This window comes from Heterocephalus glaber, unplaced genomic scaffold (assembly GCF_053883595.1).
Source record: "Heterocephalus glaber isolate CG9 unplaced genomic scaffold, H.glaber_assembly_v1.0 deba00001452, whole genome shotgun sequence".
NCBI classification, from domain to species: Eukaryota; Metazoa; Chordata; class Mammalia; order Rodentia; family Bathyergidae; genus Heterocephalus; species Heterocephalus glaber.
The window spans coordinates 21,996,291-22,019,528 of NW_028258302.1; the positions used below are offsets into that span (position 1 = coordinate 21,996,291).

At 45.3% G+C, this 23,238-nt stretch overlaps 1 protein-coding gene across 7 annotated transcripts in view; it reads left to right on the forward strand.

Moving 5' to 3' along the window:
• Positions 1-23,238, forward strand: part of Ubr4 (ubiquitin protein ligase E3 component n-recognin 4) — a 135,419-nt gene that overhangs the window by 96,875 nt on the left and 15,306 nt on the right. For all 7 annotated transcript variants that reach the window (XM_021262931.2, XM_021262933.2, XM_021262936.2 and 4 more), the window contains 22 exons: positions 896-1,021; positions 1,138-1,266; positions 2,111-2,454; positions 4,427-4,517; positions 4,821-4,905; positions 5,059-5,186; positions 7,887-8,016; positions 8,127-8,284; positions 9,003-9,112; positions 9,567-9,708; positions 10,035-10,116; positions 10,431-10,604; positions 12,523-12,644; positions 13,528-13,725; positions 14,389-14,469; positions 16,470-16,557; positions 17,258-17,385; positions 18,189-18,296; positions 18,773-18,892; positions 19,621-19,811; positions 20,268-20,441; positions 20,838-20,937. In XM_021262931.2, the coding sequence (XP_021118590.1) occupies positions 896-1,021; positions 1,138-1,266; positions 2,111-2,454; positions 4,427-4,517; positions 4,821-4,905; positions 5,059-5,186; positions 7,887-8,016; positions 8,127-8,284; positions 9,003-9,112; positions 9,567-9,708; positions 10,035-10,116; positions 10,431-10,604; positions 12,523-12,644; positions 13,528-13,725; positions 14,389-14,469; positions 16,470-16,557; positions 17,258-17,385; positions 18,189-18,296; positions 18,773-18,892; positions 19,621-19,811; positions 20,268-20,441; positions 20,838-20,937 (3,009 nt within the window). The remainder of the gene's footprint in view (positions 1-895; positions 1,022-1,137; positions 1,267-2,110; positions 2,455-4,426; positions 4,518-4,820; positions 4,906-5,058; positions 5,187-7,886; positions 8,017-8,126; positions 8,285-9,002; positions 9,113-9,566; positions 9,709-10,034; positions 10,117-10,430; positions 10,605-12,522; positions 12,645-13,527; positions 13,726-14,388; positions 14,470-16,469; positions 16,558-17,257; positions 17,386-18,188; positions 18,297-18,772; positions 18,893-19,620; positions 19,812-20,267; positions 20,442-20,837; positions 20,938-23,238) is intronic.

The window sequence follows — 23,238 nt, forward strand, 5'->3', positions numbered from 1 at the left end:
TAGGAGTTTGGAGAAGTGTTGGTTGGTGCTGAAACAAGAGCCTCTTAAGGAGCATAGAACTTCAGATCTAGAAAGGCAGAGAGAAGTCAGATGATTTGCCTTGCCTTTCTTTTGCAGATTGCTTCATATTGAGGCTGTTGGCCTTCCCTCAGCATTAACTTGTCTAGGGGCTCAGTTCCAGCTGGTAGAATGTGGTGGTTGGATAGGAAGGAGCAAAGCTGGGTGTGGTGCACACCTGTAATCCCAACACTTGAGAGGGAGGGTCGAGGCAGGAGTACTACTGGAAGTTTGAGGCCAGCCCGGGCTACATAATTGCAGTGAGTTCAAACCTAGCCTGAACTACATAGCAAGAATGTGTCTCAAAAAAAAAAAAAAAAAAAAAAAGTTACAGCATGGATAGCAAAAGGACAGAGAGAAGGGGAACATTATGGGATAACAACAAAACATTTAGCTTTGGAGTCGGAAGAATAAAAATTCCCATTCCTTCTGTACTTTTAAAATTTTATTTATATTTTTATTTTACTTGCAAGATCTCACACTGTAGTTCAGGCTGGCATTGAAGTTGCAGTTATTTTCCTGCCTCAGCCTTCCAAGTGCTGAGATTATAGATGTGCGCCACCACACCCAGTCCAGTCTGTGCTTTTTAAATATTTATGTCACCTTGCATCAATTACTTCTGTTAGCATTGTGTTTTAGTGTATGCCACATATGTATAGTGTATATTATTAAGAATAATATACCACCTTGTAGTGTTTTGTGAAGAACAGAGATAATATCTGAAACACTTTCCTGACCTACAGGAAATGTTTTGGTAAATGGTTAGCAATTGGGGCTACTCAGAGAAAAGTCATCATGCTGAAAAGCCTTCATGCAGCTCTCTGTGCTTCCTGTCTAGGCTGTTTCCAACATCAACACCCTTCTGGACAAAGCTGACCGAGTATACCATCAGCTGATGGGACATCGGCCACAGCTGGAGAATCTGCTATGCAAAGTGAACGAGGCAGCTCCGGAAAAGCCACAGGTAAAATCCCAAACTAGAAGGGTGGTTGAAGAGGGATTGGGTCATGATCAAAAGATGGCCCCTAGGTGAGGTCATCTTGAGGTATGAGCCTGACAACTGACCTCTTGGGATTACAGGAAGATTCGGGAACAGCAGGAGGGATCAGCTCCACTTCTGCCAGTGTGAATCGCTACATCCTGCAGCTGGCTCAGGAGTACTGTGGAGACTGCAAGAACTCTTTTGATGAACTCTCCAAAATCATCCAGGTAGAGAAAGGGAGCAGCTCTCAAGGGTGGTTTGTCCAAGTACTGTAGATATTGCTTTCCATCAGTCTCTCACTCTCATCCAGCACTTCAGTATTTGCTGTTGCACTTTCCCCATGCAGCTGAAAAGGCAGGCAGAGTGGGCACACCAAACAGCACCTCTCACACTGTGCTTTCTGGCAGTTGTCAGAGAGCTGAATTTGTGTTAGGAAATAGAATAATGGTGATGAGAAATGAACATGAATCTGTTTTGCTTGGCCACTAATCTTTGGGGATGGTTTACTGGATTTTTAAAAGTGGGTGCCAAGATTCTCTTCCCTATACTATGCCATGTTTATAGGCTGGAGGGTCAGGGCATAGCAGCTGACCATGACTCAGCTGACACAGGGTAGGGTGGGCTGTTAATGTTCCAGACCTGATCTCTGTACAGTGGAGCCTCTTACAGGAGAGCAGCCACCTTGCTTCCCTTCCCACATTGCTGGTGCATGATCTTTGCTACATGTGCATGAGTTTCTGACCTTTATCCGCGTTTTTTTTTTTTTATACCAGGGATCGAACTCAGTTCCTTGTGTTTGTGCAGCAGGTGGCAAAACTATCCGCATTTTTAAAAATATCTGTGGTCAGTCTGATTTCTGACTGTGCCCCTTACTTGGTGAAACCAGCCTTTCTAAACTTCAGTTTCTTATGTAAAATGGGGATAAAGTATGTAATTGGTAGGGGTATTGGGAATGTTAAATTTTATAATGCATGTAATTATTTTTTTTTCCAAAACAAAGCTAATTTTCAAGTTAACTCTCTTTGTCTTTATTTTAATTGCCAATTTCTTTTTTTGTCTTCTCTTTTTTAGAAAGTTTTTGCTTCACGAAAAGAGTTGTTGGAATATGACCTGCAGCAAAGGGAAGCAGCCACCAAATCATCCCGGACTTCTGTGCAGCCCACATTCACTGCCAGCCAGTACCGCGCCTTATCTGTCCTAGGCTGTGGTCACACCTCCTCTACCAAGTGCTATGGCTGCGCCTCAGCTGTCACAGAACATTGTATCACACTACTCCGGGCCCTGGCCACCAATCCAGCCCTGCGGCACATCCTTGTCTCCCAGGGCCTTATCCGGGAACTCTTTGACTATAATCTTCGACGAGGGCCTGCAACCATGCGGGAGGAGGTCCGCCAGCTCATGTGTCTGCTAACTCGGTCAGAGCCTGCTCTGTGATTATGGGCCTAGTCATTTCAGCTCATACTGGGGTTGGTATCGGCAGTGATGCTGGGAGCACAAGAGAGTGTAAAGAACTGTGCTCCTCTGGGCCAGGGATTTAGCTCAGTGGTTTCGCAGCCTGCTGCTCAAGTCCAAGGACCCAAGTTTGATCCCCAGTACCAAAAAAAAAATAATTCTGCTCCTGACTGCCCACTGGGTTAGATAGCTTATCACAGAGGAAATGTGGGAAGATAGCCAGGGTGTAGGTGAGTGAACTTGAGATAAAACCTTGTATATGGTAAGTTTGGCTTATGCTTTGTTGGTTCCAGTGATGTATCCTGAGGGAACTATCTTTGAGTCTTGGTAAGGGAGTGATTGGACATGGATTCAAGAAAACCCACATGGAAAAGAGAATGGGGCAGAGAGGCCTCGAGAATAAGAGCTGGGATTCTAGATCAGAAGGAACTAGGGTCAGGATCTGGTACTTTGTACCACATGCCTTAGATAAATTTTTAACATCTCTGTGAGCCTAAGCTTCCCTCACTGGAAAAATACAGATAATAATGAGTACTTAAAGGTCTGTTAGGAGAATAAGTAGAATAACTTAATAAATAGTAGCACATACTGTTGAGTACTTGGTAGCGACCAGATACTGCACCCACGGCTTTATGTGGATTATTTACTGTGTGGCAGAATTGTGGAACATGTTGGGAGCACCGTAAATGTTCCTTGCTGTACTATTTATTCACTCATTTAACAAGTATTTATTAAGCATCTGTTCACTGCTAGGCACTATTCTAGGCTCTAGGGATAAAGTCCCTCCCCTCAGTTGGTTGTCATGGCGCACGTGTATAATCCCAGCACTCTTCGTCTGAGGCCGGAGGATCACAAGTTCAAGCCCAGTCTGGGCAACTTGGTGAGACCTTGTCTCAAAAGAAAAAAGAAAAGGATGGGGATTTACCTCACGGTCTCTGCCGTCATGTGGCCTACATTCTAGGTGGGGAGAAATATAATAAACAATAATGGCATCTTATAGTTGTCAGAAAATAAGACTGTGAAGAAAAAACAGGGCCAGCGACCCCAGTTGCCAGAGGGCTTGCTGTCTCACACAAGGTAGTTGAGGACTTCTGAGGGATGATACTGGAGGAAAGCTCTGCATGAAGGAAGGGAGCTGGCCATGCAGCATCTCAGGCCATGTGCCCACATGCAAGGGAAGCAGCTAGAGGGGTTGAGATGCAAGCAAAACCAGGCATGGTGGCGAACGCCTGTAATCCAAGCACTCAGGAGGCTGAGGCAGGAGGATCACCCAGAGTTCAAGTCCAGCCTGGGCTACAAAGGGAGACCCTGCCTCAAAAAACCAAAAAAAAAAAAAAAAAAATCCTCTAGGACAAGATGCAGGGAGGTGCCAGGAGTACTGGGAATGACAAGGAGGCCTGTGCAGCTGGAGGGAGAGAAGGATGAAGTGGCGAGGAGGAAGAGGTTACAAAGGGGCATCTAGGGTCTTGTAGGCCTTCTGAGGACTTTGGGATTATTTAGAGTGTGTCGGGAAGCAGAAGAGTGACATAGAGACATTACAAAGAGGAGTAGATAATAAGTATGAGTGCAGTGGAGGAAATAATGTGGAGGCAGTTGGACATGATGGGGAGAGTTGTGACCCACATAGAGCAGACCATCAAGAACCAGGCAGCTGTTGGGGCCCCTGCAGCCTGGGATAAGGTCCCCATGTGGTGGTGCTTTTCTTCTCTCAGTCAACTTCTGTTCTCTGGAAAGATGGCTCTGATGCGCCCTTTTCCATTGTAGGCCAGGGTTTTGTGAGGCTATAGCTACAGCCTTGTCCCTGTAAAAGGAAGGAAAATAGAAACTTTGAGGCCAGATAGCCCTAGTCATTCATTCATGTTCTCTTGACCTCAGGTAGAAAGGAAGGGCATCGCCAACTGTGAATAACAGCAGTTACCTCCTTTTCCTCCCTAGAGACAATCCAGAAGCCACCCAGCAAATGAATGACCTGATCATTGGCAAAGTCTCTACAGCCCTGAAGGGCCACTGGGCCAATCCTGATCTGGTGAGCAGGATAGCCATCCTCTCTGACTCCTTCCTCATGTTCCTTCTTGTCTCTGGCCCCTTCCCTCCTGTCCCATATCAGAGACAAAGGAAGGCAGCAGTGGTGCATTTGCAGAGCTTGCATCCCAGAATGATATTCCAGGTAGAGGCTGCAGAGTTCTCCATCTGTCTTTTGTCTCTGGGGGCCACTTGTGACCAAACACTTTAGTTAACAGTTCTCAGCATCAGAGCTTGGAGTCTACCCTACTCTGTGGACTGATCCTCAGATCCTTGTTGACTCAGTGTCTTCCTGTTGGCCTTCTAGGCAAGTAGCCTTCAGTATGAGATGCTGCTACTGACAGATTCCATCTCGAAGGAGGACAGCTGCTGGGAGCTCCGGTTACGCTGTGGTGAGTTTGGGGAGCACTTGGGTTGGAGATTTTTCTGAGAACGGAAAGGAGGCCCTAAGACACGGTCCTGGCACCAGAAGGGGAGGGGTGGCCTCTGCAGCAGCATGGCACGTGTCTTGGGATTGTGACTGTACCTTTCCTGGCCATTCCTAGCACTTAGCCTTTTCCTCATGGCTGTGAACATTAAGACTCCCGTGGTTGTTGAGAACATTACGCTCATGTGTCTGCGGATCTTGCAGAAGCTGATTAAGCCACCTGCGCCAACCAGCAAGAAGAATAAGGTACCGGGCCAGAGGGTCAGTCTTGGTACTGTGCCAGTGCCTCCTCAAGGTCTCTGCCTTACCTTGGGCTCACTTGTCCTGCCTGGGCACCAGGCTGCCTTTGCCTTAATTCAGCAGAGGGATTGAGGTTTTGAGAAGGGAGTTTAGAGTAAAATAAACAGGAAAATACAAAAGTGTAGAGCAAAGTCCTTTAGAAGACTACGTCTTTCTGAATCATAGAGTGACTTGCAGCTCCCAGGAAGCCCTTGTTCTTTCCTACCCCTCTCCTACCATATAGGAGGGGAAATCCTGGGCATTGAAGGAGGCTTGAGTTTAACTCCCAGCTCTTCTGTTGACCATGCACTTGAGTTACTAAAGTTCCTCAGTCTCCCTACTTATAAAGACTAAAACAGTCTCAACTCTGAAATGTGAAAGATAAATGACTCAGTGAGCTCCATGAATCTAAGGATTAATATTTTTAAATTTCTAGTTCTTACTCTTATATCTAGTGTATAACAGCTGCTCAATAAATCATTATTAGGCTGGGGATTTAGCTCATTGGCACCGCACCTGCCTGGCAAGCACAAGGTCCTAAGTTCAATCCCTGGTACCAAAAAAAATAAGTAAATCAGTCATTATTAAGGGAATGAATAAAGCCAAGCTTTTATTCTAAAGTAACTAGCTAAGCCACAAACCAACTAGCTTATAGAATATGTAGTTCATAATTCTTCCTCTTGGCCATGCTGGAGGCCATTTGCCTCTAAACCACCCAGGGTTAGTCCTTGGGTCCTTCAGATTCCTGCTCCCTCTGGATGGGGCCTGCCTTTGCAAGAAGAGTCTTTATGGCAAAACACTGCTTGTGATTGCTGTGTTCTGGGGGTTATGGCAAGGGAGAAAGTTGTTTCCCTCATCCTGGTCTGTGTTGGCAGCCCTCACTAAAGACAGGAGTGGAGCGCACTGCTTACTTCCCTTAGGTGATGGATTATTTCCCCAGGGCTGCTAGTAAAACTGGTTCTTGATTGAAAAGGGGAACTGCATCCCCCATCTAACCATTATTTTTTTCACCATGTGGAGGCAAAAGGAGATTTTCACAGCATTACTTACCTCATAAGCATGGAGTCTAGTGTTGATTTTTGCATTTTGCTCAGATTTGACCCAAGGAGAACACAAGTTTCTCAACATTTAGCTCCCAGACCCTTGGGTGTTCTGAAGACTTTCAGGGAGTCAGTGCAGACAGAGCTGTTCTGTAATTATCCTAAGACATTCTGCCGTTTTCCCTCTTGTTTTTATGCTGTGTGAGATTGCTGGGCCCAGCCTGAGGATGCACCAAGTTGCACTAGCAGCTCTTCACTGCCATGTGGTCTCATTTGACATCCTGATGAAACAGTGCAGATTATTATATTAAGTCTCCACTCTGCAGATAGCCTTCTCAGTGCCCAGTGTCAGAATAGGAGATGATGCACAGTACTTGTGAGTGAGTGAGATGCAGCTGAGCCCTGCTTTTTTCAGGGAGTCACACTGGTGCTGGAGGGAACAAGTGATGGGCGGCTGTGGTTGGTCAGGCATGGGTATGTGACAACATTTTCTTAAAAATGAATGAAGGGAGCCTGTCACTTTAGGAAGAATGAGGGCAAGAGTACGGCTCAGTGGTGGAGCCCTTGCTTAGCATGTGCCACAAACCCCTGGGTTCAGTCCCCCAGCATTGCAAGAAAAGAAATGGCATAACTCTACAGACTAGTATTTTTCCAAGTGATCAGTGTGTATAAGTGTGTCATGCATTGGGTACAAGATGAAGTTGGTGTGACAGAACGTGGAAAGTTTATTGGCATGTCTCCAAGTCCACTACAGCACACCTTTAAGAACCTGTAATTTGTAGCATTTTGAGATAATGTCAAAGAAAATCCAAAATTGATTTTTAAAAGCTATTAAAATGCTCATTTTTCCAAGTGTCTCTGTGAGGCTATTTTTCATATACTTCAACCAAAACAATATATCACTACAGTTTGAATGCAGAAGTAGGTATAATAATCTGTCTTTTTTTTTTTTCGGTACCAGGGATTGAACTCAGGACCCTGTGCGACAGGCACGGTACCACCGAGCTAAATCCCCAGCTCCAGAATCTGTCTTATTAAGGCAGATTAAATTTGTCTTACTTTCAGATTTTTTAAAAAATATCAATGTTAATGAGGTTGACAATAATAGATTTTTTCTTATTAACTAAATTAACTATCTTAAGAATTTTTCACTTTCAATGTAGTATCAGTAATTATAATCACACAAACTTTGAAGAGTGTAGGAATAAGCTCCCAAGGAGGCTGGAATGTTAGAGAACTGCCTGTGCAGAGTGATGTCTGGGGCTCTTGGCTGTGCAGGAGGGATCTGGATAGTATCAGCTCTGCACATTCTGCAGACTGTGCAAGGATCCTGGGAGGTTTATACTCTGAGAGACTGTAGATCAGCCTTGGTGTAGGAGTTAGTGGATATGGCTTTAGAACTATAGGAAGCCAGCTGCACCTTAGTCTGCACTGCAGAAATCAGTGTCCTTAAACTCTGGGTGCTAAATTGGAATAAGATCATTTAACAGGAACAAAAGATGCACATTGCTTCTCCTGATCTTCTTGCCTTTGCATGGTACCCCTTGGGTGCCAGTGCCATTCTGATGGCAAACTGGGGTTCGGGTGTGCTTTTGAGTTCTCACCAGGCTCCACTTACCTCCTCTAGGATGTTTCTGTTGAGGCCCTCACCACAGTGAAGCCATACTGCAATGAGATCCATGCCCAGGCTCAGCTGTGGCTCAAGAGAGATCCCAAGGCATCCTACGAAGCCTGGAAGAAGTGTCTTCCTATCAGAGGTGTCTGTCTCTCCAAGATGTGGGGAACCACTCCCTGCCTTTATCCTGACAGCCCCTCTTTTCCTGTCACTCTCTTGTACTTATCTATCCCTGAAACCCTTGGCTTACAGGGATAGATGGCAATGGGAAATCTCCCAGCAAGTCAGAGCTCCGGCATCTCTATTTGTCTGAGAAGTATGTGTGGAGGTGGAAACAGTTCCTGAGCCGTCGGGGGAAAAGGACCACTCCCCTGGATCTCAAACTGGGGCACAACAACTGGCTGCGGCAAGTGAGTGCCATCTCCTGGGTCCCTAGGCTGCCGTACTCTGACCTCAGATGCCAAGCATTGTGTTTCTGCTCCTCACAATGTGTCTGTTCTGCATTCTCTTGTTTCTCTTTGGTATTCTTGCTTCCTTCCAAATAGTAAAGGGCCTTGTTTGCACCCATCAGCACAACAGATTGGCCCAAACAGATCTTTCCTCTGCCTTTCTCATCAAGCTCCTTTTGCTCTCTGTCCTTCCACCTTAAAGGACCTATAACCCTCAGCAACTCTGCTCCCTTTTCCTACTTTCACCTTTTATATCTGCTATCCCTCCTTCCCTCGTCTTCCTAGGGAAGGCTTTGAAGGATTAAAATTATATGTTAAATGAGAAATCCTTAGTTTACATTAAATGAAAATATTCCTCTTATAGGTATTCCCAAAAAAGAGTTACCAAAGTCTTTGCTAAGGAAAGTGCTTGCTTGACTTTCCCCATTCAGTTATTGTAGGTGTGTTCTACAATCATGTGGTGGGGAAATCTCCACGAAGAAGAAAGACTCCTTTGTAGCCTCTTTCTTGCTCTCCAACAGCCAGATCCTGTGTTAGCTGCTGATTTGGACCTTGAGCCCTTTCCCAGGACAGTTTCCAGAGAACTTCTGGATGAGTAGCAGTTGACCGCCCTGCCTGGGTCTTGATAAGACAGGGTCCTCTGAGCTGGGCCTTTCCTCTCCTCTCCCACGTCCTGCAGGTGCTCTTTACTCCCGCAACACAGGCTGCACGTCAGGCAGCCTGCATCATCGTGGAAGCTTTAGCCACCATCCCCAGCCGCAAGCAGCAGGTCCTTGACCTCCTCACCAGGTACCATTTGGGAGTGGGATGGGGAAGGGCAGTTAGGTTTCATCTAGAGCCTTTCCCTCCTTCCCAGGTGACTGCACAGATCAGGGGTTAGAAGGCACACATGTGGTATATAATCATCTGACTCCCTACCACAGAAAAACACAGTGTGGAAAAGCTGCATTTTCGTGCTGGTAGTAGTAGTAGCAACAGCACATCCCAATATTTATTGAGATCTTAAGGGCACATAAATGCTTGGGATTCTTTATGTAATCCTCGTGATAATAAGCATCAAAATAAGATGCTTAGAGTCTAACTCAGAGCACCTGGTGCTCTGAATTCTTCCCAGGTTTGGGAAGTTGGGGATTTCTCAGATGCCCTTAAAAGGAGGGGAAAGAGAGGCACAGCTGAAGGAGGGACCTGTCGGGATCTTAGAACTGGTAGACCTCTCCAGTGGTCCCCTGTCTCTCCATGGCAGTTATCTGGATGAGCTGAGCATAGCTGGGGAGTGTGCTGCTGAGTACCTGGCTCTCTACCAAAAGCTCATCACTTCACCTCACTGGAAGGTCTACCTGGCAGCACGAGGAGTCCTGCCCTATGTGGGCAACCTCATCACAAAGGTATTCTTCCCCTCCTCATTCTTTTCATTGTATTTTAATATGTACTTTGCAGAGTTCTTTTTTTACTGAGAAATAGTTCAAAATTTTATTTTTAAGACTATTGTATCTGTGACATGCCAATAATAGTCTGTTGGGGGCATTTAGGCTATTTCTAGGTTTTAGACAACCCCTTAACAGCAGTGCAGGTGTTGTTGGCTTCTTGGAAAGGAGTTCCATAGAATTAGAATAACCAGATGTGACTGAATGTCTTTCATTTGTGCTGCAAGTTCCTGGGGTGGCTGGGACCATTGACAGTACTGTCACACTGTGCTTGTTATCCTGTTTAGGAAATAGCCCGTTTGTTGGCCCTGGAAGAGGCTACCCTGAGCACGGATCTGCAGCAGGGCTATGCCCTCAAGAGTCTCACAGGTAGAGAAAGCCAGCAACCCTTCTGTTAGAACATCTTGGATGTATTTTAAGGAATGACCCTTAGTTTCCGGTTGCTAAGTTGACTCTTCTTTTGTGTATTGACTGTAGTACAGATTTAAGCTCTGTATTTTTCTCCTCATTGATGGGTTTGTACTTTAGAGCTCCTGTTCACTGCAGACCAGCTTGATTTGCTGATCACCTGCTCTGTGCATGTGCAATAGAATATGGTCATAATCTTTTGATGACACAGACTTTATTTAGATGGCTTTATTCTCATCCAGAATGCTTGCAGGAACTTTTTCTTGTCCCCGCAGGCCTTCTCTCTTCCTTTGTTGAGGTGGAATCCATCAAAAGGCACTTTAAAAGTCGCTTGGTGGGTACTGTGCTAAATGGATACCTGTGCTTGCGGAAGTTGGTGGTGCAGAGGACCAAGCTGATTGATGAGACGCAGGACATGCTGCTGGAGATGCTGGAGGACATGACCACAGGTAACCTGGAACCCATGCCCATGCACCCCTTCCGGACTGGTGAGGTGCACGAATCAGATGCCCTCAAGTGCAGCAGAACCCAAAGAGGGGTGACGAATAGCTCCATGTATTCAAGGAAAGAAACCTACCTCTCAAGAGCACTGCATCTTTTTTATTTTGGTACCGGGGATCAAACTCGGGACCTTGCGGTTGCGAGGCAGGCAGCGGAACCACTGAGCTAAATCTCCGGCCCTTTACTTCTCTTTCATAGTGTTCATCTTGTAGTTTTATTTGTGCTTCAGTTTGGATAATTCACTTTATCCTTGTTTTCTTCACTGTGTGTAATCTATGTAATCTACCATTGACTTCTTGTAATGCTAGATTTTATAGTCTCTTGTTTTTATTTACATTTCCCATCCCTTTTGTGGTCTTTAAGCATATTAAATGCGTTTGTGTTTGATAATTCTAAAATTTGGGGAAAAAAAGTTCAGTATTGGGGATTGAACTCAGGACCTTCACACTGTAGCCCCAGCCCTTTTTATTTGTTTGTTCATGTTTAAATTTTTTTTTCTTTTTTGTGTGTGTGTGTTTAAATTTTTGAGATAGGATCTTACTAAGTCATCAGCTTGCTGAGGCTGGACTTAAATTTTCGATCCTCTTGCCTCAGCCTCCCAGAGTGCTGAGATTATAGGCATATGCCACCACAACCTGGCTAATTTATGAATTTGATTTGGCTCTTTGTTATATGGGTTCTTGTATGGCACCTTAAGTCATGTTGTATTTTATGATTTTTTAGTGTGACCTCGTTTCTGAGGTTTATTGTGGATGTTCTTCAGAAGCTGGTCAAAGGTGGGTTTCTCCAAAGACAATTTGTCACTGCTTCTCTACAACGTCCCAGGGCTGCCTTCAATGAAGTTCTGAGTGTCAGGCTTTTCAGACTTCCTAAGTAGTGTGAGGTTTGACCCGTAAGCCCCTGGGAAGGGATAGCTTGCTGTGAGTCCAGAGGTTGTCCAGCTACTCGATGCCATGTTTTAAGCAAAGGCAATTTGCTCTCAGTTATTTGGTTGGGTATAAGGGAATGTTGTTTCTGCTGACCTGTCCACCAAGAGGGTAGCTCTTTTTGGGTGCCAGGAGACAGAAAGAGAGAGTGTGTGCGCACACTATGGGAGGGTGGCTCTTGCTGGATCTACTTTGTCAGACTTGGGGCCTTATATCCAGCTCTCAGATCCTGGTAGTCATGGAAACCCAAGCTCAAAGCAAAAACTACTTGAGCGTTTCACTTATCTCCCTAAGATTTTGGTTTTTTTAATTCTTCACTAGTGTAGCAGTTTGCTTACACATTTTTATTCGGCACTTTAAATTGTTTTTAAGTGGTGGCAGTGGGAGGTCAGGGAACCTTGCTCCTGGTGCTGTTTTCATCATGCTGTGCCACCCGGTTGGTGAGCTTATCAGTGCCACCTTCTTAAAGACCCAAATTCTCCCTCATCATGTGACTTGAAGTTGTCTCTTGGATTATAGAGGGCAGTCTGCATAATTTTTGGAAAGAAGCTTAAAAGTATAACTCTTTGATTTAACTGGACTATAACTAGGGTTGTTTGACATCTTTCTGAGAGCTTGTTTTGGGAAGGGGATGTTAAGTTGAGTAAGCATAGTCTCTCTCCTTAAGGAGCTTGTGTCTTCCAGAGAGCCAGACACACATAGCTAACCGTGTTGCGGTGTGCTGATGTGGGGATGGAGAATCTGTGATAGAATGGGGCCTGAGTGGAAAGTCAGGTGGCATCCGGTTTCCAGGTGAATTGTTGATATTACCATGGAGAACATTTAAAGACTTAGCACACAGAAAGAATCTGTCAGCAATCACACTTCATTGTAAGTCTCATCTCAATTTATGGAAGTGAAGTTCTTCCCTAGGTAACTTGGCCACTTTGATTTCTGGCAGGTACAGAGTCAGAAACCAAGGCTTTCATGGCTGTGTGCATTGAGACAGCCAAGCGCTACAATCTGGATGACTACCGGACTCCTGTCTTCATCTTTGAGAGGCTCTGCAGCATCATTTATCCTGTAAGCAGTGAGGTGCTCCTGTGGATTTGCCAGAGCCCTCTTGAGAATTCATTACAGTCATGGGGAATTGTACCAGCTGGAGATCTTTCAGTCAACACTTTAGGAAGGTCCACTGCATGAAACAAAAGCAACCTCATATTTTTCCTGTTCCTAGTGATGGGAAATCCAGTGATCTTCCTGGTTCTTATTTCCTAGATTCAAGGGCAAGATTAATCTTTTGTTTTAAAGCTAGGTCTCATCGCTTCTCGGCCTTTTGGCTAAGATCAAGTGTAAAGCTAGGTCTAACCTCCCATTGCCAAATTTTCTCACTGCTTGTCAGCCCAGCCCACTGCAGAAGCAGCAATTTTGAGCTAGAGTGTAGACATATTCATGTCTTTCACTGCCCCCACTCCCCATTTTGTGCAGGCATGCAGTGCATGTCTTTATACAGAAGCATAGTATGATCCAAAGAATCTCTTCTTGCTGTTGAGGAGGAATGGAAAATACCTATATCTTCAGTTACCAATGAGAGATCATTGGGTTGGACTCCCCCACCCCGTGTTATGTCATAGGAAAAAACCTTCCTCTCAACTTCGGGTCATTAGTGACAGTCATCTGGTCACAGATTAGTTACGATTACACAAGATGCGCGTATGTAACTCTTTATCTGATCATTTTATTAGTCTTTCTCTCCAAGCCCACCCAGGAGATGCTTGACAGTTATGCCTGCTTAGATTGTTTGGCTATTTCGAAAGATCCTGGACCTTCCTGTCCTTTATCTCTTTAATATGTAAGGGCTTGGTGCATTTGGCATGTTACCCTCAGGGTATCCATGGAGCAAGGTAGCATGATGTCAGTCTCTGCCTGCCATCCCTTTTGATAAATCCTTTTCTCTCTCCTTTAGGAGGAGAATGAAGTCACTGAGTTCTTTGTGACTCTGGAGAAGGATCCCCAACAAGAAGACTTCTTACAGGGCCGGATGCCTGGGAACCCATATAGCAGCAATGAGCCAGGCATTGGGCCACTTATGAGGGATATAAAGAACAAGATTTGCCAGGACTGTGACCTGGTGGCTCTTCTAGAAGACGACAGTGGGATGGAGGTAATGAGCATAAAGCTGTCTGCTAGGAAACATGGACTGGGATCAAATCCAGGGGCTTCTCTTTAGTAGCTAATTAACCCTGGGCAGGTCACTTGCTTCAGCCTCCTGTCTATAAATTGGGGTTAATGATTCTTGGCTTCTTGTCTTACCTGGTATTAAGGTTAATTACCTGTGAAGATTCTGGCCATTGCCTAGCATGGAAGAAACAACTGGTTAATGGCCATTGTTTGTAGTGAAGACAGATTTTTATTATTGTTGCTTCTGGCAGAGATTTTCAGGTCAATAGAGCTCCCAGAATCTTGACATTTCAGGTCCTGTGCAGGTTTATGGCACTGTGTTGGATCCCTTCTGGCAGACAACCTCTGGACACTATAGAAAGCACATTGGGTGACTAAGAAAAACTGGTTTTTCTGATGCTGAGTCTGAAATGGGCTCAAGGTAGGAGGTCCTTGGCAGGCATTTCTAAGCTAGAGTCCTTGGTTGGCTTAAGGGCATTTGTCCCTGAAAACGTGCCCAGAATGCTGTATTGTGCACATGTATGTGTCTTTTTAATGATAGTCTGTGACTCACAAAATTTACGAACCACCACATGAAGTGTCCTTTGATCTTGAAACTTGCCTTACAATTATTTGGAATAATAGCTTCATCTGCTTTTCTCTTCAGCTTCTAGTGAACAATAAAATCATTAGTTTGGACCTTCCCGTGGCCGAGGTTTACAAGAAGGTCTGGTGTACCACGAATGAGGTATGTACTTGTTTCATTGCTTGGGGGTGTGGATTTTCTTTCCTGACTTACGTAGACTTGGACCAGGAGGAACCGCTGTTCATCACTTACCCAGCGGGGTCTAAGGTTATGTGGAGAACATCAGTCATCTTGTCCACCCTTGGAGGCGTCTCATAAAGATCAAAGAACTTTAAGAAAGCATGAGTGTTTGTTGTCTGTGCAAAGCATAGGCTGGCCTGTATGAGTTCTCAAACCCCACGCAGTCATTTCTGAGCATGTGCTGTGATGGGAATGGTTGCTGTCTTGGACATTTTTATGGCGGCACCTTCTGCCTGAGATGCAGTCTCAGCTCCTATGGGCACACCCACTTAGAATGTTTTCATCCCAGCTGTGGCAGGGACAGCGTCCTGTTCTACTGCTTGGAAAACTGAGACAAGCAGGCAGTTATTCTTAAAGAGGAGAGAGGAGTTTCTTAGTGCCTCTCTTCTAGTGACCTTGCCTTCTCCATTAATCTCTGTTCCCATTCCTTCCCTTCTCTTTTCTCCATTAAGGGTCTTTAGTTTTTTGTTTTCATTTTTGGGGGGTTTTTTTGGTACTGGGGATGGAACTCGGGACCTTGAGCTTTCGAGGCAGGCGGCAGAACCACTGAGCTAAATCCTCGGCCCAAGGGTCTTTAGTAAATAAATCAAGTATGAAACTTAATTACAGCAAACCATTGTGCCAGTGAAGTATGGCAAACGTTTTATACTTAGTCCCCAAATATTTCTGTGGAGTTTAAGAAAATAAATTGGCAGTACAGTATTTGTACATTTTGGCCTTTAATTTGTACCACATACTTTGCCTCTCTTCTTTATGTTCTCCCATTGTGCTGGGAATTCTGTTCCCTGTTAGTCTGTTGCCAGTTGGATAGAAGTAACCCTGTTGGCAGAGGGATGTGCAGAAGACTGTCCCAACCATTGCATCTTGCCCCTGACATGTTGATGTACTATCATCTAAATAGATTTATACAGGTTTAATCCCAGATGCACAGAAAAAGTTAAGACCAAGCATATCTGGGCATCCTTGTAAACAGTGGTAGTGAACCAAAGAGTTTATGTGGCCATCTCCCCTTTGAATCACTAAGTAAGATAGAAGTTGAGAGTCGTTTGCTCCTTATATTAGTGTGCTTAAACCACTGAGGGGTTCTGGCAAAGTCTAGAGTTTGCAGTGTTTATATTTTGGTACAGTACTAGGGGGATTGAACCAAGGGCCTTAACACTGAGCTACGTACCAATCCCATCTGTTTGTCTGTCTATTTTGAGACAAGCCCTTACTAAGCTGCCCAGATTTGGCTAGAACTTGGGATCCTCCTGCCTCAGCCTCCCAGAGTGCTGGGATTACAACTACTTGTGGTAGCTTTTTATCTGGGCTTTGGTCTCCCTGTTCCAACTTTGTCTCCCTTTTTCCTCATACACAGCCTGTCTCTAGCCACTTTCTCATGTTTGCATCTTTGTCTACGGTTGTTCTCTCTCAGCACCTTCCATTGAGTTTCCCTTGTTTGGAGACCCTAGTGGAACTAGCATCTCTGATGGGCTCTCTCCTTCCAGGCTCCCTCTGGAGCCTCGCGTTGGCTTGTGGGCTGGTGACTGGCATTGGGGTGGTGCTCACTTTCCATTTAATTCCAAGGGTGTGACGTTGGGCTTCTGCTTCTCATCTCTAAAGCAAGACTGACACCATGCCAGGGTGCCTGGCACTGAGGGGACTCTCTAGGGGTTTGTTTCTAACCATTCCCATCAGGCTATGGGTAGTGCCTATAAGGCATTTCATATGATATTCAGCCAGTAGTGGACACCAAGTACAATTAGCCTCCTTTTTCCTGAAGGGATTGCTGTGCATTTGGAGTCTGGGAGATGTGGTTCAGAGCTCATAGAAAAATAGAGGCTCTTCATGCTGCTGAAGCATGAAGTGAGCCCAAGTATTGAGTCCTTCGCATTTTTTCTGGGCCTGTTTACAAGTACCTTTCTCCAACTTTGTCTGCTCAGGGAGAGCCTATGAGGATTGTTTATCGAATGCGGGGCCTGCTGGGTGATGCTACTGAAGAGTTCATCGAGTCCCTGGACTCCACCACAGGTACAGTCCTTTCCACAGACAGCACTGCACATTGGGCTTGGGCTTTGGTACCTGTGAGCAGTCACATCCTGTGCTCTGTATCAGACTCTTGAGTCTGCCTCTGCAGCAGAGGAAGAATACAGGCATTGATGGCCCAGTGCAGCCACCTGTCAGGGTTGGAAACAAGCTTTTAGAGGAAAAGTGGAATTAGTTATAAACTTGAGTTCAGATTTATTTTTAACTTAGCATCTTTATTTTCCATTGGCAGTAGTGGTTGCTTGTGTTTTCCTGTTTGAGTAAATAATTTTAATTGACCTACACATTTAGAAAATCTCCTCCTGCGAATGAGATCTTGTAATTTAGTGTCCAATGTTGACCTTTTTTATTGGCTTTTTTTTATTTTATTTTTTTTTGGTACCAGGGATTGAACTTGGGTCCTTGCGCTTGCACAGCAGGCGGTGAAACAACTGAGCTAAATCCCCGGCCCTGGCTTTTGTTTTTTTAAATGTGTTTAGGGTTGAACCCAGGGCCTTTCCTATGCGAGACACATCCTTCTACCCCTGAACCACAACCCCATCCCTTGGCTGTGTCTTTATTGGAGATAAGGAAAGGGGCCATCAGCTCTTAGCGTAAAAAGAGCTATCTGTTACATTCTGGGCACTCTGTTTTATTCCCATCTTCACCTCTCCCTCTGTTCCTCTTGGCTTCCCTTCTCCCCCAGATGAAGAAGAAGATGAAGAAGAAGTGTATAAGATGGCTGGTGTAATGGCTCAGTGTGGCGGCCTAGAATGCATGCTTAACAGACTGGCAGGGATCAAAGATTTCAAGCAGGGACGCCACCTTCTAACAGTGAGTTATGGAAGCAAGGCAGGATACAGCCTCTCTGCACTTGGCGAGGCCCCTCTGGCACCAAGCTGTGGCCATTGTGCCACTTAACCCTAGAGGGCAACATGGTGCTGTGGACCAGTGTAAACAGCTAAGGACCTGGCAGTTTTCTAAACTCTCTGCATCTTAGCACACCCTCTTGTCCCCCAGCCCACTCCCCGCAAAAGCCAGTGTGTGGCGCCTTCTCTAGTACCTTTTTACTCATCTGTGGAACTGATGTCTGATTGTCTTTCACCAAACAATTGCACTTGTGTCAATCATTAATTTTTATGCTTGCTTTTTAAATGGATTTTGTAATGTAACTCACTTCTCATATTGTGGGAATTGTTTGGGGGTTCATCCAACTATTTCATTAGTCAGAATTATAGGATTCCAGAGGCCCCACAAATATTTTAGTACTATTGTCACCAGGATGCATGAGGATGGATATTATTGTGTCTGGTTCTGCACTCCCCAGATCATGGGTTTTAGATCGTTCTGTTTACCATTAGTTCAGACAGTGGACCATCACCTGTCCCATTAGAAACTAGTGTCCCTGTCAGGGTGATGGAGATGTACCCAGTTCCTGGGGATGACCTCTGGAAAACAGTGCTATTGAAAATGCCAATTGGCTGTGAGAACCCAGCCACCTTACCATCCCTCTTAAGGACCCCTTCCCCCATTGCCCACTGCATTGTACTTGACCCCTCTTAAACATTGTTTTTTGCTGGTCCCCACACCCTTCACTCCAGATGGTCTCATGGATTTTGAATGGCTTCTTTTGTCAGGTGCTGCTGAAATTGTTCAGTTACTGTGTGAAGGTGAAAGTCAACCGGCAGCAGTTGGTCAAGCTGGAAATGAACACTTTGAACGTCATGCTGGGGACTCTGAACTTGGTAACGAGTGTGGGCTGCAGATGGTGAAGGGGAACCTCTGTAGTCCTGGGTAGTGCAGACATGTCAGTTCTGGACCCAGGTGAAATGGACTTACGGCCTCTTCTGGCCCTCTCCTGCTGACTCAAGCCCTTGCTGCCGCCATGGCACCCTAGCTTTCTTGTCCCTTTCCTGGTTCAGATCAGAGATGAGAGGAAGATGGTCCCTAAAACACCCCAGATTCCACAACAGTCAGAAAATAGTGCCTCTCTTTGCTTGGGCCAGTCAAGGGAGAGGCCTCTAATCTCATGTTTTCACCATCTTTAAAAAAATCCATCTGCGTGGGCTGGGGATTTAGCTCAGTGGCCCTGCACCTGGCTCGCAAGCGCAAGGTCCCGAGTTCAATCCCTGGTACCAAAAAAAACACAGGGCAGCAAATGCCTTAGCAGTGAGTGCCTATGGTTATATCCTCATAGTGTCTGGGTCTCCTTGTCTTGCAGGCCCTGGTAGCTGAGCAAGAAAGCAAGGACAGTGGGGGTGCGGCTGTGGCTGAGCAAGTGCTTAGCATCATGGAGATCATTCTGGATGAGTCCAATGCTGAACCCCTGAGTGAGGACAAGGTGAGTGGGCACCAGTTCCACCCCCTGCAAACACTGGGAGCCTGTACTGTATCCTTGCCAGTGGTTGGCTTGTTGATATCTAGCTGAGCTCAATCCGGAATGACAGAATCTGCTCAAGTCAGAGGAAGAGCAGCACTTAACTAATGATGACATCATTGCATTGGAGCCTGAAATCTTTGGATTTAGGGAACAAAACTGCCAAGGATGTTCTTTCACTCAGAAGCTGCCCACTGATGAAATCCAGGCTTGTCCTGGCTGATAGACAGGAGCGTTTGTTCAGTCTTTCGTTTCACAGGTGAGGGAACTCCAAGCCCTGAGAAGTGAAGTAAGCTGTTCAGTGTCTTATATAATTGATAACTGGTGGGGTCAGGTCTAGAACCCAGCTCTCCAACCTCCAGTTCATTTTCTTTCCACTTTCTGTCCTTGTAACTACCTCCATTCTTATTGTGGCTGGTGATTTGGCTGGAGGTATGCCTAGGTGACTTGTCCAGAAGTCTGCATTCTCGAGTTTAGGGGGGGATTGGATTGGTATATTTTTTGACCCCCTAAGACTATAAAGAAAGCTATCATTGAAACTTAAAAACTACTTTATGAAATGCAATATGTCCTGTTTATTATTGCCTGGGAGGTGTTGAGAACAGTTCTGTGTCTGGTAGGAATAGATGACCTTTGGGGTCAGCTCTTGGCTACAGCCACAGTCCTGACTTCAGTCCTCTTCTCTGTCACAGGGCAACCTGCTCCTCACAGGTGACAAGGATCAGCTTGTGATGCTCTTGGACCAGATCAATAGCACCTTCGTCCGCTCCAACCCCAGCGTGCTCCAGGGTCTGCTTCGCATCATCCCATACCTCTCCTTTGGAGAAGTGGAGAAAATGCAGATCCTGGTGGAGCGGTTCAAACCATACTGCAATTTTGATAAGTATGTGGTGGGGTTTCCTATGGCTAAGTGAGAGTCCCCACAGAAACCCTGAGCTGGTCTGTGAGGCTAAGGAAGAATCCCCCAAACTTCTGGAGTTCTGTGTCCCTGATCTGGCTTTCAGAGGGCTCCATGTAGTCGGGGAGGTAGTCATTGAAATACACTGTGTTAAGTTCCAGCTGGCAGAGGAGGTGAAGTGGTTGGTGGGATGAGGATAGGCATAACAAGGTGGACCGGGGAGCCACATATCCAAAAGCCTCAAACTGCAAAAGAGCAGTGCGAATGTAGGCACATGTAACTGGCAAAAGGGAGAGTGGCAGGAGCCAGTACACAGGCCTTTTATGACACTATAGGAGTTTAGACTAAATCCAATAGGTAATTGACAATTGTTAATTAAAAGAATGTTGCGATGGGTTTTTGTTCTGTCTTCACACCTTCAGATTCTTCACCCTCTCCTAGGTATGATGAAGACCACAGTGGTGATGACAAAGTCTTTCTGGACTGCTTCTGCAAAATAGCCGCTGGCATAAAGAACAACAGCAATGGGCACCAGCTGAAGGATCTGATCCTCCAGAAGGGAATCACCCAGAATGCACTTGACTACATGAAGAAGCACATCCCCAGTGCCAAGAAGTGAGAATCCCTTCCTCAGGGCTTGGTGCTCCCCTCCGTCCCTTTGCTCCATCCTCATCTTGGTGCAGAGCTGTGTGTGTGCGTGTGTGTACACGTGCACGTGTGTGTGTGTGTGTGCACACACACATGCTCTTTGGCCTCTTTGGGACCTCCCTCTCGAAGCTGTCAGGCTGGCTGCTCCCCTTTTCAGCTGTAGGGAAAGGATGGCAGCTTTTTGGTGTCTGTTCAAAGCACTCATTGCTATCTGGCTTCTCAGCTGAGCTAAGTGGTTCTTTGTGATTCTTTATGGCACTCTTGGAGGGCCATGTTTAAATAAGCATGGACAGTTTCGGTAAGCCAGAATCATTGACTGGCTTCCAGGTCCTGCTAATACCACTGCCTTCCTCTGATTTGCAGTTTGGATGCTGACATCTGGAAAAAGTTTTTGTCTCGCCCAGCCCTGCCATTTATCTTGCGGCTTCTTTGGGGTCTGGCCATCCAGCACCCTGCCACTCAGGTGAGTAGCTAGCATATGTTTGGACCATATTATGTAAACAGGACGTGTAATCAGAGGGAGCCATGTATTCCCTTCTACCTACCAGGGACTGAACAGATAGAACCACCTGATTCACCTTGAGGTGTAACTCACCCTACTGCGTGATGCATGAGTAGAAGGGACTCTCAGACTTTTAGGAGTCATCTAGCTCTTTTCTGTGTTTATGTTCAGAGGGGAGTAAATTACATTTGTGATTCCATCCAGTCAGTCTTAAGCTATCTCATGGGTCTTCCATGCAGCAGTTGAACTGTGAGGGTGTGGCGGACCAGACTATAATACAGTTTGAATTTCTGGCCAGTCATTGGACATTTATAGTACCATTGCCACTCTTTTCTTCTGCCTCAGATAGCTAAAAACTATATGCTCACAGGGATGCTACCCCTTCCACTCTGTAGCTCAGTCCTGATTGCTCCCTACTAGAGAGGTCTACTGACTCTCATAGAGCCTAACTGGCCCCGGACAGGTGACCAGGGCTGGATTTTTTCATACTTATTTCATATAATTATAGTTTCATATTCAGTTGTTGACAATATAGAGAAATCGTTTGTGCCCTTGACCCAGTTTCCCCTAGTGGTAACAGCTCACCTAACCATGGCACGTATCACAACCAATGTTGACGTTGTTATAGTCAAGACACAGGACAGTTTTCTCACCACAAGAGCGCCCCTCTTGTTGCCCTTTTATAGCCAAATCCATGTGCCCTGTGCTGTGGTCATGAACCTCTGACTGACCTGGTCTCCATTGTTAGAATTTTGTCATTTCAAAAATTTTGTATAGGGCCAGGGATTTAGCTCAGTGGTTCTGCTGCCTGCTTCAAAAGCGCAAGGACCCGAGTTTGATCCCCAGTACCAAAAAAAAAATGTTGTATAAATGAGATTGTACAGCATGTAATTTTTTTTTTTTTTTTTGGTACCGGGGATCGAATTCCGGTCCTTGAGTTTGCGCAGCAGGCAGCGAAACCACTGAGCTAAATCCCCAGCCCTACAGCATGTAATCTTTCGGAATTGGCTTTTGTTACTCAGCATAACTTTTGGGAGATTCATCCAGGTCCTTCCATGTAGCAATAGTGTGTTCCTTTTTATCGCTTAGTGATGTCCTGTGGTAGGGATAAATCCCAGTCTATTTACTACCCACTAAAGGACAACTGGATTGCTTCCAGTGTGGGGCTATTATTTAATAAAGAGGGTATGAACATTCAAATGCAGGTTTTTGAGTGAATGTAAGTTTTTATTTTCTGGGATGAATGCCCAAGAGTGACATTCTCAGTTGTACAATAGTTAGTTGCATGTTTAGTTTTACAAGAAACTGCCAAATTGCTTTCTGGAGTGGCTGCACCATTTTACATTCCCACCAGCAATGTTTGGGTGACCCAGTTTTTCTGTCTTTGCCAGCATTTGGGGCTGTCTTTAATTTTAATTTTAAGCTGCCCTGGAAGATGTGCAGTGACATCTCACTGTGTTTTTAACTTGTATTTCCCTCGTGGCTAATGATGTTGACACCTTGTCATGTGTTTCATCTGTGTCTCTCCTGCAGTGAATTGTCTGTTCATGTCTTTTGCCCATTTTCTAAATGGATTGTTTAATTGTTTTTAATGTTGAATTTTGAGTCCTTAGGGTTGGGTTTTTTTTCCATGTAATGTTCTACCTGGAATGTAGGTCTGCCTTTTCATTTGCCAATCTGTTCTGATAACTTGCTCCAAAAATGTGATAATGATGATAGTAAAGATTCATCCAGTTGGGCATGATGGCACTCAGGAGGCCAAGGCAAGAGGATCACTGTGAGTTCAAGGCTAGCCTGAACTACATAGCAAGATGGTGTCTCAATCTTTCAGTCGCCTTACTCAAGTCTCTGTTGTTCTAAACTAATGTTCAGTTCAATAGATAGTCACAATTAGTATATCTTAGTAGAGATAATTTTTCCTAGTAAGATTCTTCACATATGTTGTTTTCCATATCCTTATAACAGTCTTGTTTTGCATAGGAATAAATCAAGGAACAGAGTTGTACTTTGGTTGAAGGTAACACAGACGCTTAGAACTCAAGTCAGCTCACTTGTAGGTTCACTCTTGGTTACTTAAATGGAATCGCTTTCTCTGGAATAAGGTTTATCTAATTAGATGAGTGGTGCATGCTTTGGCCATTCACTTTTGGGGGGCTGGGTACCAGGGATCGAACTTGGGTCCTTGCGCTTATGCAGCAGGCAGTGAAACCACTGAGCTAAATCCCCGGCCCCATGCCCATTCACTTTTGTTCCAACACATTC